This window comes from Melanerpes formicivorus, unplaced genomic scaffold (genome assembly GCF_026170545.1).
Source record: "Melanerpes formicivorus ecotype bairdi unplaced genomic scaffold, bMelFor1.0.p_v2 SCAF_106, whole genome shotgun sequence".
NCBI classification, from domain to species: domain Eukaryota; kingdom Metazoa; phylum Chordata; class Aves; order Piciformes; family Picidae; genus Melanerpes; species Melanerpes formicivorus.
Window position 1 is genome coordinate 966243 of NW_027142458.1, and position 16223 is coordinate 982465.

Here is a 16223-nt window from a genome sequence, read left to right on the forward strand (position 1 = left end):
GACCTCAAGGCTCAGCCAGTTCCAACCCCCCTGCCATGGCCAGGGACACCTCACACTACAGCAGGTTGCTCACAGCCACATCCAGCCTGGCTGCAAACACCTCCAGGCATGAGGCTTCCACCACCTCCCTGGGCAACCTGTGCCAGGCTCTCACCACCCTCATGGGGAACAACTTCTTCCTCACATCCAATCTCAATCTACCCATTCCTAGTTTGGTTCCATTCCCCCCAGTCCTATCACTCCCTGACACCCTCAGAAGTCCCTCCCCAGCTTTCTTGCAGCCCCCTTCAGATCCTGGAAGGCCACAATGAGGTCTCCTGGGAGCTTTCTCTTCTCCAGACTGAACAGCCCCAACTCCCTCAGTCTGTCCTCATAGCAGAGCAGCTCCAGCCCTCTGCTCATCCTCATGGCCCTTCTCTGGACACCTTCCAGCACCTCCAGATCCTTCCTGTGCTAGGGGCTCCAGAACTGGACACAGTGCTCCAGGTGGGGTCACAGCAGAGTGGAGCAGAGGGGGAGAATCCCCTCCCTGGCCCTGCTGGCTCTGCTTCTCTTGCTGCAGCCCAGGCTCTGGTTGGCTTTCTGGGCTGCAAGTGCTCACTGCTGGCTCCTGTTGAGCTTCTCATCCCCCAGCACACCAAAGTCCTTTTCTTCAGGGCTGCTCTCAAGCCAGTCCCTGCCCAGCCTATATCAGTGCTTGGGACTGCCCTGATTGCCCTTGTCCTCAGCTCCTCATCCCAAGGGCTTTGAAACCCCTCCAGGGCTGGTGACTCCACCACCACCCTGGGCAGCCTGTTCCAGTGCCCAATGACCCCTTTGGTGATGAAATTTCTCCTGATCCTCAACCCAAACCTCCCTTCCTGCATCCTGAGGCTGTTTGGACTCAATGTCCTCAGAAATCCTTTCCAGTCCAGAGCATTTTAGGATTCTTTGTCTCTCTTTCAGCTTGTGCTGGTCAGCATTGAGAAGATTGCCCAGAGAGGCTGTGGAGTCTCCTTCTTTGGAGACTTTCAGGGCCTGTCTGGATGCTTTCCTCTGTGACCTGAGCTAGATTGTGTGGTCCTGCTCTGGCAAAGGGGGGTTGGACTCAATGATCTCTTTAGGTCCCTTCCAAGCCCTGACACCCTGTGATTCCCCTGACAACACCTACAGTGATCTGAAAGTTTCCTTGAAGTTGCTTGCCTGTAGCCTAAATTGTTCCCAGGCTGTGTGAGGGGAAGCCTTGAAAGGCTGTGAATTGAGCTGCTTGCTAACATAGCCAGATGTCAGCCAGGATGAATTTCAGCCCTGCCTGAGCTGCTAAGTTGCATATGTTAAAGGATGGTCCCCATGTGACAAATCACAGCCAGGAAATGCAGCATGGGCTCAGTTTAACCATGGAGAGGCAGGAGACTCCCCCTGCAGTCACCCCAGGCCTGGAACTTCAGCTACTTCACCATCTTCCTCATGTGCCTGCTGGCTGAGGCTGGGTTGTGTGCAGTTAGGGATGTGGACCCCAAAGGGTCAACCAAGGCAGCTTTCTGCTCCCCTTCAGCATCATTCTTTCTCCCCTCATTACTGGTAGTGCAGAGGTGTAAAAGAGGAGAGAATCACAGAGTTGCTTTGGCTGGAAGAGACCTTGAAGGTCATTGGGTACAGCTGTTAATGCAGCACTGCCAGGTCACCTCTAAACCTAGGCTCTCAGCACCACATCTCCACTGCTTTCAAATGCCTCCAGGGATGGAGACTTCACCACTGCTCTGGGCAGCCTGGGCCAGGGCTTGACAGCCCTCAAGGGGAAGAAATTGTTCCTCATGTCCAACCTAAACCTCTTCTGGTGCAACTTCAGGCTGTTTCCCCTTGTCCAGTTGTCCCCTGGGAGAAGAGATCAGCCCCCACCTGGCTCCAACCTTCTTTCAGGGTGTTGTGGGGAGCAATGAGGTCTCCTCTCAGGCTTCCTTCCTCCAGGATGAACACCCCCAGTTCCCTCAGCTGCTCCTCACCAGCCCTGTTCTCCAGACCCTTCCCCAGCTCTGTTGCCCTTCTCTAGACCTGCTCCAGCCCCTCCATGTCTTGCTGGGAGTGAGGGCCTCAAAACTGAAATAAGAATTTGAGGAGTGGTGTTTGTGGAGTTTGGTTCTGTGCAGGTGCTGGAGAAGTAGTCTCTGTGGAAGCTGTCTGTAGATGTATATTTCATACTGAACCAGTATCAAATCTGGACTATCAGACCCCAGGAGAAACCAGAGGTGATCAGGAACAGGCATTTTGGATTCTGCTTTTCAGCTGAGAGGCATCACACAGAATCACAGAATCACCAAGGTTGGAAGAGGCCTCAAAGATCATCAAGTCCAACCTGTCACCCAGCACCTCATGACTAAACCATGGCACCCAGTGCCACATCCAATCCTTCCTTGAACACCTCCAGTGATGGTGACTCCACCACCTCCCTGGGCAGCACATTCCAATGGCCAATCTCTCTTGCTCGGAAGAACTTTCTCCTCACCTCCAGCCTAAACCTCCCCTGGCACAGCTTGAGACTGTGTCCTCTTGTTCTGGTGCTGGTTGCCTGGGAGAAGAGACCAACCCCCACCTGGCTACAACCTCCCTTCAGGGAGTTGTAGACAGCAAGAAGGTCTCCCCTGAGCCTCCTCTTCTGCAGGCTAAGCAACCCCAGCTCCCTCAGCCTCTCCTCACAGGGCTGTGCTCAAGGCCTCTCCCCAGCCTTGTTGCCCTTCTCTGGACACATTCAAGTGTCTCAGTGTCCACACATCAGCATGACATGTGTGCTGCTGAGCTGCAGTAAGAATCCTGATGTGGTTTGGAAGCAGAGCTCTGTTCCCTCTCCTCAGAAGCAACCAATACTGTGGTGTCCATGCAGGTGTCTCCATGTCTTCTGCTTCCCCTGAAGCTCTTCCAGCACCTAGCAAAATTAAGCTGAGTGTATGGTGACCAGGAGAAGGAGGGAGACCTCCTTTTCCTTCTCCTGCAAGTGTCTCACCATCCTCCTGGGGAACTTCTTCCTAACATCCAATCTCAATCTACCCTTTTCTAGTTTTGTTCCATTCCCCCCACTCCTATCACTCCCTGACACCCTCAGAAGTCCCTCCCCAGCTTTCTTGCAGCCCCCTTCAGATCCTGCAAGGCCACAATGAGGTCTCCTTGGAGCCTTCTCTTCTCCAGACTGAACAGCCCCAACTCCCTCAGTCTGTCCTCATAGCAGAGCAGCTCCAGCCCTCTGCTCATCCTCCTGGCCCTTCTCTGGACACCTTCCAGCCCCTCCAGATCCTTCCTGTGCTAGGGGCTCCAGAACTGGACACAGTGCTCCAGGTGGGGTCTCAGCAGAGTGGAGCAGAGGGGGAGAATCACCTCCCTGGCCCTGCTGGCTCTGCTTCTCTTGCTGCAGCCCAGGCTCTGGTTGGCTTTCTGGGCTGCAAGTGCTCACTGCTGGCTCCTGTTGAGCTTCTCACCCCCAGCACCCCCAAGTCCTTTTCTTCAGTTACTGACCATTGCATGGCCTTCCCTGCCAGCTGGTCTGTTGGAGCTGGAGCTGGTTCCTCCTAGCTGGCTCCAGGTGCAGGAGAGCCTGAAGGAGCTGGAAATCAAAACAAAACAGGAGCCTAAGTAAGCTCCCAAGCTCCCTGTGTTCTGGCAAGCCATGCTGGTGTCATGAGGAGCATGTTGGGAATCCAGGGAGTGATTTGGCACCTTGCAAGGCTTTCAGTAGAGCCTGGTACCCAGAGGAGCAGCCCCCACAGTTGCTAGGCAACTGCTGGCTGATGCTGTGATGCAGCTTGCTGTGTGCATGCAGATGTGGCTACAGCTGGCAAAGGAAGGAGCTGAGATGTTCCCCCTCGAGTTCTGGGCCAGTTCCTGTCATACAGGGTAGATAAAGCTGTACTTCATCATGCCCCAGCTCCTGAACCTTGCTGCTGGCTGGAGAAGGGCAAGGATGTGCCCACAGGAGAGGCTGAGGGAACTGAGGTTGCTTAGCCTGGGGGAGAGGAGGCTCAGGGGAGACCTTCTTGCTCTCTACAACTCCCTGAAGGGAGGTTGTAGGCAGGTGAATGTTGGTCTCTTCTCCCAGGCAGCCAGCACCAGAACAAGAGGACACAGTCTCAAGCTGTGCCAGGGGAGGTTTAGGCTGGAGGTGAGGAGAAAGTTCTTCCCAGAAAGAGGAATTGGCCTTTGGAATGTGCTGTCCAGGGAGGTGGTGGAGTCCCCATCCCTGGAGGTGTTCAAGAGGGGATTGGATGTGGCACTTGGAGCCATGGTTTAGTTAGTCATGAGGTGTTGGGTGTCAGGTTGGACTTGATGATGTCTGAGGTCTTTTCCAGCCTTACTGATTCTATGATTCTATGATTTCTGCTCTTTTTAAGTTCACTCCCTTCTATTCAAACAAGAGCTGAGGATGGGGGAAAAAAGAAACTTCCTGGGTGTTCTGCAGAGCTCAGGGAGGAAGAACCTTTGTGTCTCAGCTGGTGCTGAACAAATAACTCTTCTGCTCAGCTAATTGGAGCCACCATGGAGACAGAGCCTGAGTGGGGAGGGTAAACACTTCAGCTCTCCTCTAATAAAGATCTCTCCTCATTTGTTCTATGCCCTCCCTCCCCCCCACCGCTTTGTAATTTTCATCTGATAATTAAACTGCTCCTGGTGACTAGCGTGGAAATGAATCGTGAGAACCAGGGACGTGGCTGCTGGAGCCCTTGGAGTTTGCAATCAGTTCCTTGTGAATCACTTCCAGCAAGAGAAAGACAGAAAGAAATGAGGGGAGAAGAGCTGGTGGGGGTGAGGATATTTTTTTAGAAAGCTGTTGAGGTGCTGGAAGGTGTCCAGAGAAGGGCAACAAAGCTGGGGAGGGGTCTGGAGCACAGCCCTGTGAGGAGAGGCTGAGGGAGCTGGGGTTGCTTAGCCTGGAGAAGAGGAGGCTCAGGGGAGACCTTGTTGCTTCCCAGTACTGAACCACACATCCCAAAGAGATGCAGGCCACAACAACCCCATGAAGTGCTACAGGCTGGGGTCAGAGTGGCTGAGAGCAGCCAGGCAGAAAGGGACCTGGAGGTACTGGTTGATAGTAGACTGAACATGAGCCAGCAGTGTGCCCAGGCAGCCAGGAGGGCCAATGGCATCCTGGCCTGCATCAGGAAGAGTGTGGCCAGCAGGAGCAGGGAGGTCATTCTGCTCTGTGCTCAGCACTGGTTAGGCCACACCTTGAGTCCTGTGTCCAGTTCTGGGCTCCTCAGTTCAGGAAAGATGTTGAGTTGCTGGAAGGTGTCCAGAGAAGGGCAACAAAGCTGGGGAGGGGTTTGGAGCACAGCCCTGTGCAGTCTCAAGCTGCACCAGGGGAGGTGTAGGATGGATGTTAGGAAGAAGTTCTTCCCAGCAAGAGAGATTGGCCATTGGAATGTGCTGCCCAGGGAGGTGGTGGAGTCACCATCCCTGGAGGTGTTTAGGAAGAAATATGTGGACATGGCACTTGGAGACATGGTTTAATGGCCATGGTGGTGTTGGTTTGATGGACCTCAATGATCTTGGAGGTCTTTTCCAACCCAAACAACCCTATGATTCTTGAGGTTGCCAGTTGGGATCCTGCTGGGTTGGAAAGCTGAAGGGGTTTCAGTGCTAAGATAAAAAAGCTTTATGGTGAAAATGCCAATTAATAAGATAGGGAAGGTAGACTGGGGAGAAAATTTATGAGGGCTTTTTTAAGGTCCAAAAGCTTTGGGTGTGAGGAAGGTCAGTCAAGTGCTAAAGGAGTTTTTTCTGTTGTCTTTTATAGGCTGTTGGAAAATTCTGCAGTGGTTGAGTTCTTGGAGCGTGGCTGGAGCTGAACTCCTGATCTTGATGTGGAATGCAGCTTTCCATGGTAAGTGTAGGGCCTGAAACGCAGTGAAAAGTGGGGAGGGGTCTGGAGCACAGCCCTGGGAGGAGAGGCTGAGGGAGCTGGGGTTGCTTAGCCTGGAGAAGAGGAGGCTCAGGGGAGACCTCATTGCTATCTACAACTCCCTGAAGGGAGGTTGTAGCCAGGTGGGGGTTGGTCTCTTCTCCCAGGCAAGCAGCACCAGAACAAGAGGACACAGTCTCAAGCTGTGCCAGGGGAGGTTTAGGCTGGATGTTAGGAAGAAGTTCTTCCCAGCAAGAGAGATTGGCCATTGGGATGTGCTGCCCAGGGAGGTGGTGGAGTCCCCATCCCTGGAGGTGTTTAGGAAGAGCCTGGCTGAGGCACTTGGTGCCATGGTTTAGCTGATGAGATGGTGTTGGGTGATATCGAAGGACTTTTCCAACCTGGTTAATTCTATTCTATTCTATTCTATTCTATTCTATTCTATTCTATTCTATTCTATTCTATTCTAGTCTAGTCTATTCTAGTCTATTCTATTCTCCTATCCTATCCTATCCTATCCTATCCTATCCTATCCTATCCTATCCTATCCTATTAATTCTATTCATTCTGTTCTGTTCTATTCTAGGCTGAAGGGAGGCCTCATTGATGATCTCAAAGGTCTTTTCCAACCTTCTCTATTCTATTCTATTCTATTCTATTCTATTCTATTCTATTCTATTCTATTCTATTCTATTCTATTCTATTCTATTCTCTACAGATCTGCACTGAGAATAGATCAGAGAATCAGAGCATCACTAAGGTTGGAAAAGACCTCTTAGATCATTGAGTCCAGCCATCAACCCAGCACCACCATGACCATCATGGCCATTAAACCAGGTCCCAGACTGCCATGGCCACAGATTGCTGGAACAGCTCCAGGGATGGGGACTCCACCACCTCCCTGGGCAGCCTGTTCCAGTGCCTGACCACTCTTGCAGCAAAGAAATTGTTCCTCATCTCCAACCTCAATTGCACCTGGTGACACATGAGGACATTTTCTCCTGTCCTATTATTAGCTGCTTGGGAGAAGAGGCCAACACCAGCCTCACTCCAGCCTCCTTTCAGATCACTGTGGAGATGTGGAGGCCCTCACAGTTAGCTTCTGTTGACACAGCTGCTGCAGGCAGGAGGATGAATGTAATGTAGTGACTTCAGTGTTCTACTGGAAGATATATCTGGAGCTAGTAGAATCCCAGACTGGTCTTGGTGGGAAGGGACCTTTAAAGCTCATCCAGTCCAACCCCCCTGCACTCAGCAGGGAAATCTGCAGCTGGAGCAGGTTCTCAGAGCCCCAGACAGCCTGACATGGGATGGTTCCAGGGATGGGGCATCTCCCATCACTCTGGGTAAGCTGTTCTGGAGTCTTACCACCCTCAGTGTCAAAAATCTCTCCCTTCTCTCCAGTCTGAATCTCCCTCTTTTAGGAGGGAGATAGGATAGGATAGGGTAGGATAGGATAGGATAGGATAGGATAGGATAGGATAGGATAGGATAGGATAGGATAGGATAGGATAGGATAGGATAGGATAGGATGGGATAGGATGGGATAGAATGGGATGGAATGGAATGGAATGGAATGGAATGGAATAGAATAGAATAGAATAGACCAGGTTGGAAAAGACCTTTGAGATCATCAAGTCCAACCTACCACCCAACACCATCTAATCAACTAAACCATGGCACCAAGTGCCTCATCCAGGCTCTTCTTTTAGTTAAAACATCACCCCTTGGCCTGGCACAACAGGCCCTGCTCAACAGCTTTCTGATCAGTCTCTTTAAGCATTGAAAACCCACGAGAAGGTCCTCCTGGAGCCTTCAAATCACTCAGTTACTTGTGGCCTAGCTCAGATTAGGACAGCCTCCATATGCTGAATCATTGACTGGTTTGGCTTGGAAGGGACCTTAAAGATTATCATCCATAGGCTGGGAGAGCTCCCACAAGACCAGGTTGCTCAAGGCCCCATCCTGCCTGGCCCTGAACACTTCCAGGAGCCTCCACTGGCTTCTCTGGCTGACACTTCAAACAGCTCCACATGGTATTTGCTGTCCCATTTTCCAGCTGGAACCCTGTATGCCCTTGACTAACTGGGATCTTTGTTCTGTGCTTGCAGGGGGATGCTTGTCTTTGCTTCCATGTTGGAGCTGAGCTGGGGGAGTTTGATAGCCCTCAGGAGCTGCTGCCTTTCCTCAGAGCTTGAGCAAGACCCCAAGCAAAGCAATGAGGAGATTTGTCTACTGCAAGGTGGTTCTGGCCACTTCCCTCATGTGGGTGCTGGTGGATGTCTTTTTGCTTCTCTACTTCAGTGAGTGTAACAAATGTGATGACAAGAAGGAGAGGTCTCTGCTGCCTGCTCTGAGGGGTAAGTGCCACACCTAAGCTGCCTTTGAAGGTCATAGATTTGGGGTTTTGAAGTGTATGGCCTCCTAGATGTGGGCTCTGTGCTCCCTAAATTAATGTTTCTAATTTGAGCAGGCAAAACAGCAGGAGCTGAAGAAGTTTAGTTTCTGGAGTGCTTTAGTGGTTTCTGAATTGATGGCACTTAACTTCATGTTTAACCTTTGCCAGAACCAAGCTTGAGCCTCCTCTGTTTTCTTCAGCCATGCTATTATTAAATGGCTCTGATGCATGGAAGAGGAAACCAAAGTAAACACATTAAGAACATCACTTGACCTCCAAGAGAATTGATGGTCTGTGATTGTTTCTTCCTCTGTGGAAGAGCAAGCTCTGACAGCTTGCTTTTAAACCCTTAACTCTGGCTGGAGCACTGCTTTTAAGAGATACTTAGACTAGAATAGAATTTACCAGGTTGGAAAAGATCTCAGAGATCATCAAGTCCAACCTATCACCCAACACCATCTCATCAACTAAACCATGGCACCAAGTGCCTCATCCAGGCTCTTCCTAGACACCTCCAGGGATGGTGACTCCACCACCTCCCTGGGCAGCACATCCCAATGGCAAATCTCTCTTGCTGGGAAGAACTTCCTCCTAACATCCAGCCCAAACCTCCCCTGGCACAGCTTGAGACTGTGTCCTCTTGTTCTGGTGCTGGTTGCCTGGGAGAAGAGACCAAGCCCCACCTGGCTACAACCTCCCTTCAGGGAGTTGTTGAGAGCAAGAAGGCCTCCCCTGAGCCTCCTCTTCTCCAGGCTAAGCAACCCCATCTCCCTCAGCCTCTCCTCACAGGGCTGTGCTCCAGACCCCTCCCCAGCTTTGTTGCCCTTCTCTGGACACCTTCCAGCAACTCAACCTCCTTCCTAAACTGAGGAGCCCAGAACTGGACACAGGACTCAAGGTGTGGCCTAACCAGTGCTGAGTCCAGGGCAGAATGACCTCCCTGCTCCTGCTGGCCACACTGTTCCTGCTGCAGGCCAGGATGCCATTGGCCTTCTTGGCCACCTGGGCACACTGCTGGCTGCAGCAGTGTTGGACTGGATGAGTCTTAAAAGTTCCCTTTCCAGCCAAACCAGTCTGGGATTGAATGACTTGATGATTTAGCAGAACAACTTCATTTATTTCTGCAGAAACTCTCTTGTCCCCTGTTGAACTCATTAACTTCTGGACCTTCCAGTCCAGCAGCCTCCTATGACCTGTTCACATGTAGTGCCCTGAGCTGTCAGGTATGGAAAATGAATTGTAGCAGTGCTTTTTATGCTCTGCAAAGCCTGCAAGGGGAGCCATCACCTTTGTCTTCTTAATATGCTGTTTGTCAGTCCCTGATTGCCTCTAATTGAGGCTGCAGATTCTCTGTAAACATCAAAAGCCTCATAATTAACAGGATTTCCAGCAGGAGATTTGAAGAAGAAGGGAGAAAAGACACCAGACAAATCAATATGCTAATAGGAATTGAGATGGGAGGTGGGAATCCACTATTGGAAGCCAACTTAATCCATCACCCTCAGCATTAATGAGAGAGGAAGGATTCTGCTGCTTGCAGCCTGGTGTGGAGAGATGTGAAAGAGGCAAGCTTGCCTCTTTAGTTAGGAGGTTCTGAGTGAGTGGTGAAGATAAGCTCTTAGAATCATGGAATGCTTTGGGTTGGAAGGGACCTTAGAGATCATCCAGTTCCAACCCTCCTGCCACAGGCAAGAGCACCTCCCTCTAGCCCAGGTTGCTCAAGCCTCTTTTGCTGCTGCCTGCTGTTGCTCAGGGCTGGGGTGTGATCAGCGGCAGCTACCCAACCACCACCAGGCTCCTTTCTTCTCTCTCAGTATGGACATGGAATGTTTTACTTAGCTGGGATAAGTTTTCATGGCAAATACAGAGAGAGGATGGAATGGAATGGAATGGAATATAGAATGGAATGGAATGGAATGGAATAGGAATATAAATATAAATAGAATAGAATAGAATAGAATAGAATAGAATAGAATAGAATAGAATAGAATAGAATAGAATAGAATAGAATTAGAATGGAATAGGAATAGGAATTAGAATAGAATAGAATAGAATAGGAATAGGAATAGGAATAGAATAGGAATAGAATAGAATAGAATAGAATAGAATAGAATAGAATAGAATAGAATAGGAGTTAACCAGGTTGGAGATCATCAAGTCCAACCTCTCACCCAACACCATCTAATCAACTAAACCATGACACCAAGTGCCCCATTCTAAACACTTCCAGTGATATTGAATGGAGATCTAGACTGGAAGGTCCTCCCTATTTGCTCTGCCCCTGAGAGGCCACAGTTGGAAGATCCTCCTGCTCTACTCAGCCCTACTCCATCTGGAGTACTGAGTCCAGTTCTGGGCTCCCCAGTTCAAGAGAGACAGGGAACTGCTGGAGAGACTCCAGGGGAGGCTGCAAAGCTGCTGAGGGAGGGGCCTGGAGCATCTCTGTGAGGAGGAAAGGCTGAGAGCCCTGGGGCTGTGGAGCCTGGAGGAGAGCAGCCACAGAGGGGATCTGAGCAATGCTCAGCAAGAGATAAAGGAGCTGTGGGAGGCCAGAGGCTGGGGCCAGCCTCTTTTCATAGAATCACAGAATGATTTAGGTTGGAAGGGACCTTAAAGATCACCCAGTTCTGACCCCCCTGCCATGGGCAGGGATGCCTCCCACCAGAGCAGGTCATTTAAGGCCCCATCCAATTTAGCCTTGAACACCTCCAGGGAAGGGGCATCCACAGCCTCCCTGGGCAACCTGTCCCAGTGTTTCCCCACCCTCACTGTCAAGTGTTTCTTCCTAATCTCTGGTTTAAATCTGTCCTTCTCAAGCTTCAATCCATTCCCCCTGATCCTATCACTGCAAGCCTTTGTTAAGATTGAGCAGTAGATTTTGGACTGTGAGCAGCTGACAGCCCACAGACAGGAACATGCTGTCAGAAATCCCTTCTGATGGCCTCCCTGTCCATCTCTGAAAGTGCCCAAATGACAAGTGTGAAAGCTGAGTGTGGGGAGAAACCAAATGAGCTGTGCCTGGGCTGGGTTCATGGCTGTGCTTCAAGCTTGTGTTCCTCACAGCGACCCCGAGCTGGCGTTCACTCAGCTCCTCTCCTTGCATCTGTTTTTGTGCCACTGATGGTAGAAAGAGCATTGATTTCTCAGACTGACATCCCCAAATGAACACTGGGCAGCCCTTCAGCTCTCTCACAGTATCACAGAATCACCAAGGTTGGAAGAGACCTCAAAGATCATCCAACTGTCCAACCTGTCACCCAAGACCTGATTGAGAGCTGCCTAAACATGAGCCTGCAGTGTGCCCAGGTGGCCAAGAGGGCCAATGGCATCCTGGCCTGCATCAGGAACAGTGTGGCCAGCAGGAGCAGGGAGGTCATTCTGCCCTGTGCTCAGCACTGGTTAGGCCACACCTTGAGTCCTGTGTCCAGTTCTGGGCCACTCAGTTCAGGTTAGGAAAGATGTTGAGTTGCTGGAAGGTGTCCAGAGAAGGGCAACAAAGGTGGGGAGGGGTCTGGAGCACAGCCCTGTGAGGAGAGGCTGAGGGAGCTGGGGTTGCTTAGCCTGGAGAAGAGGAGGCTCAGGGGAGACCTTCTTGCTCTCTCCAACTCCCTGAAGGGAGGTTGTAGCCAGGTGGGGGTTGGTCTCTTCTGCCAGGCAAGCAGCACCAGAACAAGAGGACACAGTCTCAAGCTGTGCCAGGGCAGGTTTAGGCTGGAGGTTAAGAAGAAATTCATCCCAGCAAGAGAGATTGGCCATTGGAATGTGCTGCCCAGGGAGGTGGTGGAGTCCCCATCCCTGGAGGTGTTTAGGAAGAGCCTGGCTGAGGCACTTGGTGCCATGGTTTAGTTGATGAGATGGTGTTGGGTGACAGGTTGGAGTTGATGATCTCTGAGGTCTTGTCCAACCTGGTCTGGTCTGGTCTGGTCTGGTCTGGTCTGGTCTATCCTATCCTATCCTATCCTATCCTATCCTATCCTATCCTATCCTATCCTATCCTATTCCATTCCTCTTCTCTTCTCTCTTCTCTTCTCTTCTCTTCTCTTCTCTTCTCTTCTCTTCTCTTCTCTTCTCTTCTCTTCTCTTCTCTTCTCTTCTCTTCTCTTCTCTTCTCTTCTCTTCTCTTCTCTTCTCTTCTCTTCTCTTCTCTTCTCTTCTCTTCTCTTCTCTTCTCTTCTCTTCTCTTCTCTTCTCTTCTCTTCTCTTCTCTTCTCTTCTCTTCTCTTCTCTTCTCTTCTCTCCTACCCTATCCTATCCTATCCTATCCTATCCTATCCTATCCTATCCTATCCTATCCTATCCTATCCTATCCTACCCTACCCTATCCTATCCTATCCTACCCTACCCTATCCCATTCCAATGTCAGAGGGCTTTTTTCCTGTGTTCATTTGAGGGCTTCTCCCTTCATTCCTAGTGAGGAAATGCAAAGAAAAGAGCACTTTATTGCAGGAAACCCATTACTCTTCAATTTCACACCCAAATATGCTAATTAAAAGCAGTCTTTTGCTGTTTGGGAAGCTCTGGAGACAGTTGTTGGTGGTGGCACTATTTTCTCTCCAGATGAAGAATAAAATCTGCAGCGAGCTTGGGGGTGGGAAGGAAAATATTGCTCCCTAAATAACAACATGGGGGGCATGTGGCATGCTGGAAGCAGTGATTGTAAAGGAAATGTGATTAATGAAAGGGAGGGGAGATGAGTAATGAGCTGGGGTTGTAATTGGCAGCGCTGAGTGACAGGTTGGAGCAGCTTGGCAATGTCCTGGTGGGCTCTACGGCTTCCTGCAGTGCTGACCCATCTCTAGTGTCACTGTGGTACCTGAAGATCTTATGGAGGGTTTTGTTTCCCTGTTGTTGCTGATAACAAGGATGCTGGGGGCTGGAAGGAACCTCTGGAGATCATCCAGTCCTGCCCCCGCTGCTGGAGCAGGGGCACCCACAGCAGCTTGCCCAGGATCACGATGCCCAGCTGGGGTTGGAAGCTCTGCAGAGAGCCCTCATTGGGCAGCCTGCTCCAGGCCTCCAGCACCTTCACACCAAACAACTTTCTCCTCAACTTCAGGGGGAACCTTCTGACTTCCAGTTTGTGCCCACTGCCCCTCATCCTGTCACTGGCTTGGAGCCAGGTGGGTGTTGGTCTCTTCTCCCAAGGAACAAGCTGATAGCACAGGAGGAAATGGCCTCAAGTTGCCTCAGGAAAGGTTTAGGTTGGACATGAGGAACAATTCCTTCCCCAGAAGAGTTGTCAAGACCTGGCCCAGGCTGCCCAAGGCAGGGGTGGAGTCCTCATCCCTGGAGGGACTGAAAAGCCCTGGAGATGTGGTGCTGAGGGACACGGTCTGGCAGTGCTGGGTTAATAGTTGGACTCCATGATCTTAAAGGTCTCTTCCAGGCAAAGCAGCCTCTCTGGGCAGCCTGCTCCAGGCCTCCAGCACACTCACACCAAACTGGAGATCATCCAGTCCAAGCCCCTTGCCAAAGCAGGGGCACCCACAGTAAGCTTGCCCAGGAGCAAAATGGCCAAGTGGCTTTGGAAGCTCTGCAGAGGAGGACACTCCACAACCTCTCTGGGCAGCCTGCTCCAGGCCTCCAGCACCCTCACACCAAACAACTTTCTCATCTTCAGATGGAACCTCCTGGCTTCCAGTTTGTGCCCACTGCCCCTTGTGCTGTCCCTGGGCACCACTGCCAAGAGTCTGGCCCCAGCCTTTTGCCCCCCACAGCTCCTTTAGCTCTAGCTCTTGATCAGTTCCCCTCTGGGGCTGCTCTTCTCCAGGCTCCACAGCCCCAGGGCTCTCAGCCTTTCCTCCTCACAGACATGCTCCAGGCCCCTCAGCAGCTTTGCAGCCTCCCCTGGACTCTCTCCAGCAGTTCCCTGTCTCTCTTGACCTGGGGAGCCCAGGACTGCACCCAGTACACCAGCTGTGGCCTCACTAGAACCTCCTTCAGTCTGCTGACCACACACTTCTGAAGGCACCCCAGGAGACCTTTGGCCTTCATGGCCATGAGGGCACATTGCTGGCTGCTGGGGAGCTTGTTAATTAAGAGCTCAAGTGGTACAACCAGGGCTGCCCATGAAATCAGTGGATATTAGTACACTGCTCTTTTGAAGGCAGCTCAGTGTCAGGGGGACATTCAGTTATTCAAATCATTAAATGTACTCAGGGGATTTTATTCAGGGTCATTGTGTATTGAAGTTGTGGTGGTTCCCAGCAGCACAGGAACAAAGTGGAAGCCAGGAGGTCCCACCTGAAGATGAGGAGAAAGTTGTTTGGTGTGAGGGTGCTGGAGGCCTGGAGCAGGCTGCCCAGAGAGGTTGTGGAGTCTCCATCTCTGGAGAGCTTCCAACCCCAGCTGGGCATTGTGCTGCTGGGCAAGCTGCTGTGGGTGCCCCTGGTGTAGCAGGGGGGTTGGAGTGGATGATCTCCAGAGGTCCCTTCCAGCCCACAGCCTGGGGGGATCTGGGGATTTTATTTGAAAGCCAGAATTCTGTGTTGTGATGAGAGAAAGCAAATGAATGAAACATTTGGATGCTGTCAGAAAAGTTTTGGGGTTGTGGCCAAGGTTTAGCAAACACAGCATAATTTGGGTGGTTTCCATGGCAACATGTTTTCCCCCTCAGCTTTCCTCCTGATGCTTTGGAGTTTTCTGGGCTAACAATGGCAGCCCTGTGAGGAGAGGCTGAGGGAGCTGGGGTTGCTTAGCCTGGAGAAGAGGAGGCTCAGGGGAGACCTTCTTGCTGTCTACAACTCCCTGAAGGGAGGTTGTAGCCAGGTGGGGGTTGGTCTCTTCTCCCAGGCATCCAGCACCAGAACAAGAGGACACAGTCTCAAGCTGTGCCAGGGGAGGTTTAGGCTGGATATTAGGAAGAAGTTCTTCCCAGCAAGAGAGATTGGCCATTGGGATGTGCTGCCCAGGGAGGTGGTGGAGTCCCCATCCCTGGAAGTGTTTAGGAAGAGCCTGGCTGAGGCACTTGGTGCCATGGTTTAGTTGATGAGATGGTGTTGGGTGATAGGTTGGACCTGATGATCTCAGAGGTCTTTTCCTCCTTTCCTCTCCTCGAAATACAAGGATTCAGATTCCAAGGTTCCATTTTACAGTGAATTTTGCAGGCCTCTTCTTCCCTGGCCAGTGTCCAAGGAGAACTCTCTATTTACTGCCTTCCACCTTGCTGCAGACCCAGAGCACTGCCACAGCTTGTCCCCGTCCTTGCAGGGGTGAGCAAAGCAGAGGTGGCTCCTGTGCAGGTGACCCTCAAGTGTCCAACAAAGGATTGCAGCCCATGGATGGCATCTTCAGCAGCAAGCTGAGGGCTGCCCAGGGCCAAGCTGCTTCTTGCCTGGCTGGTGTCCCAGCAGGACTCTGTCCCTTCTGCCTTCCATCCCCATCCCTCTGCTCCTGAATCCACCTCCAGAATCCAGTTCCTGAATCTGGTTCCCATCTGCTGCTGAGTCCAGGCTAGGACTTGCCAGTGCCTGCCCCCAGCATCAGTGGTGCCAATGGTGCCCTCATTGCCATCAGGGGTTGGGTTCCATGTTGGTTTGTGTCTCTTTGTCTCTCTCCCATGGCATTGTTCTTCTTTCCATCCCAGCTGGTTGTGTTTCTTTCCCAGCCCATCAGCCTCTCTCCCTTCTTCCCTTTCTCTTCCCTTTGGGAAGGCAGAGGGCTTCCTGGAGAGCCTCTGGCACTGCTCTGCTCTGCTCTGCTGGCCAGCCCAGCCCTGCCCCTTGCCATTTAATCAGTAGATGAAACCAAAAAGTTCAGGTTTTTAATGTTGAAGTATTTTTCCTCTCTTTCTGTGCAGCACACCTTGTCTCTTCTGTGTGCCCTGAGTGGTGGTTTGAGTTCCAGCAGGGAGAGAGCTGAGGGAATTGAGTGGATTTTGAGAACTGTACTCACTGCACCTCAGCAGTAAACACAGAGAGATTGGAAGGTGTCAGAAGTGCTTTAGGTCTGTAGCAGCTGACA

General features: G+C 51.4%; 1 protein-coding gene across 3 annotated transcripts in view; it reads left to right on the top strand.

The window, feature by feature from the left end:
• GALNT13 (polypeptide N-acetylgalactosaminyltransferase 13) overlaps positions 1–16223 on the top strand; it is a 102019-nt gene that overhangs the window by 11080 nt on the left and 74716 nt on the right. For all 3 annotated transcript variants that reach the window (XM_068166759.1, XM_068166757.1, XM_068166758.1), the window contains exons 2-3: positions 5759–5845; positions 7975–8223. In XM_068166759.1, the coding sequence (XP_068022860.1) occupies positions 8082–8223 (142 nt within the window). In that variant the 5' untranslated portion in view covers positions 5759–5845; positions 7975–8081. The remainder of the gene's footprint in view (positions 1–5758; positions 5846–7974; positions 8224–16223) is intronic.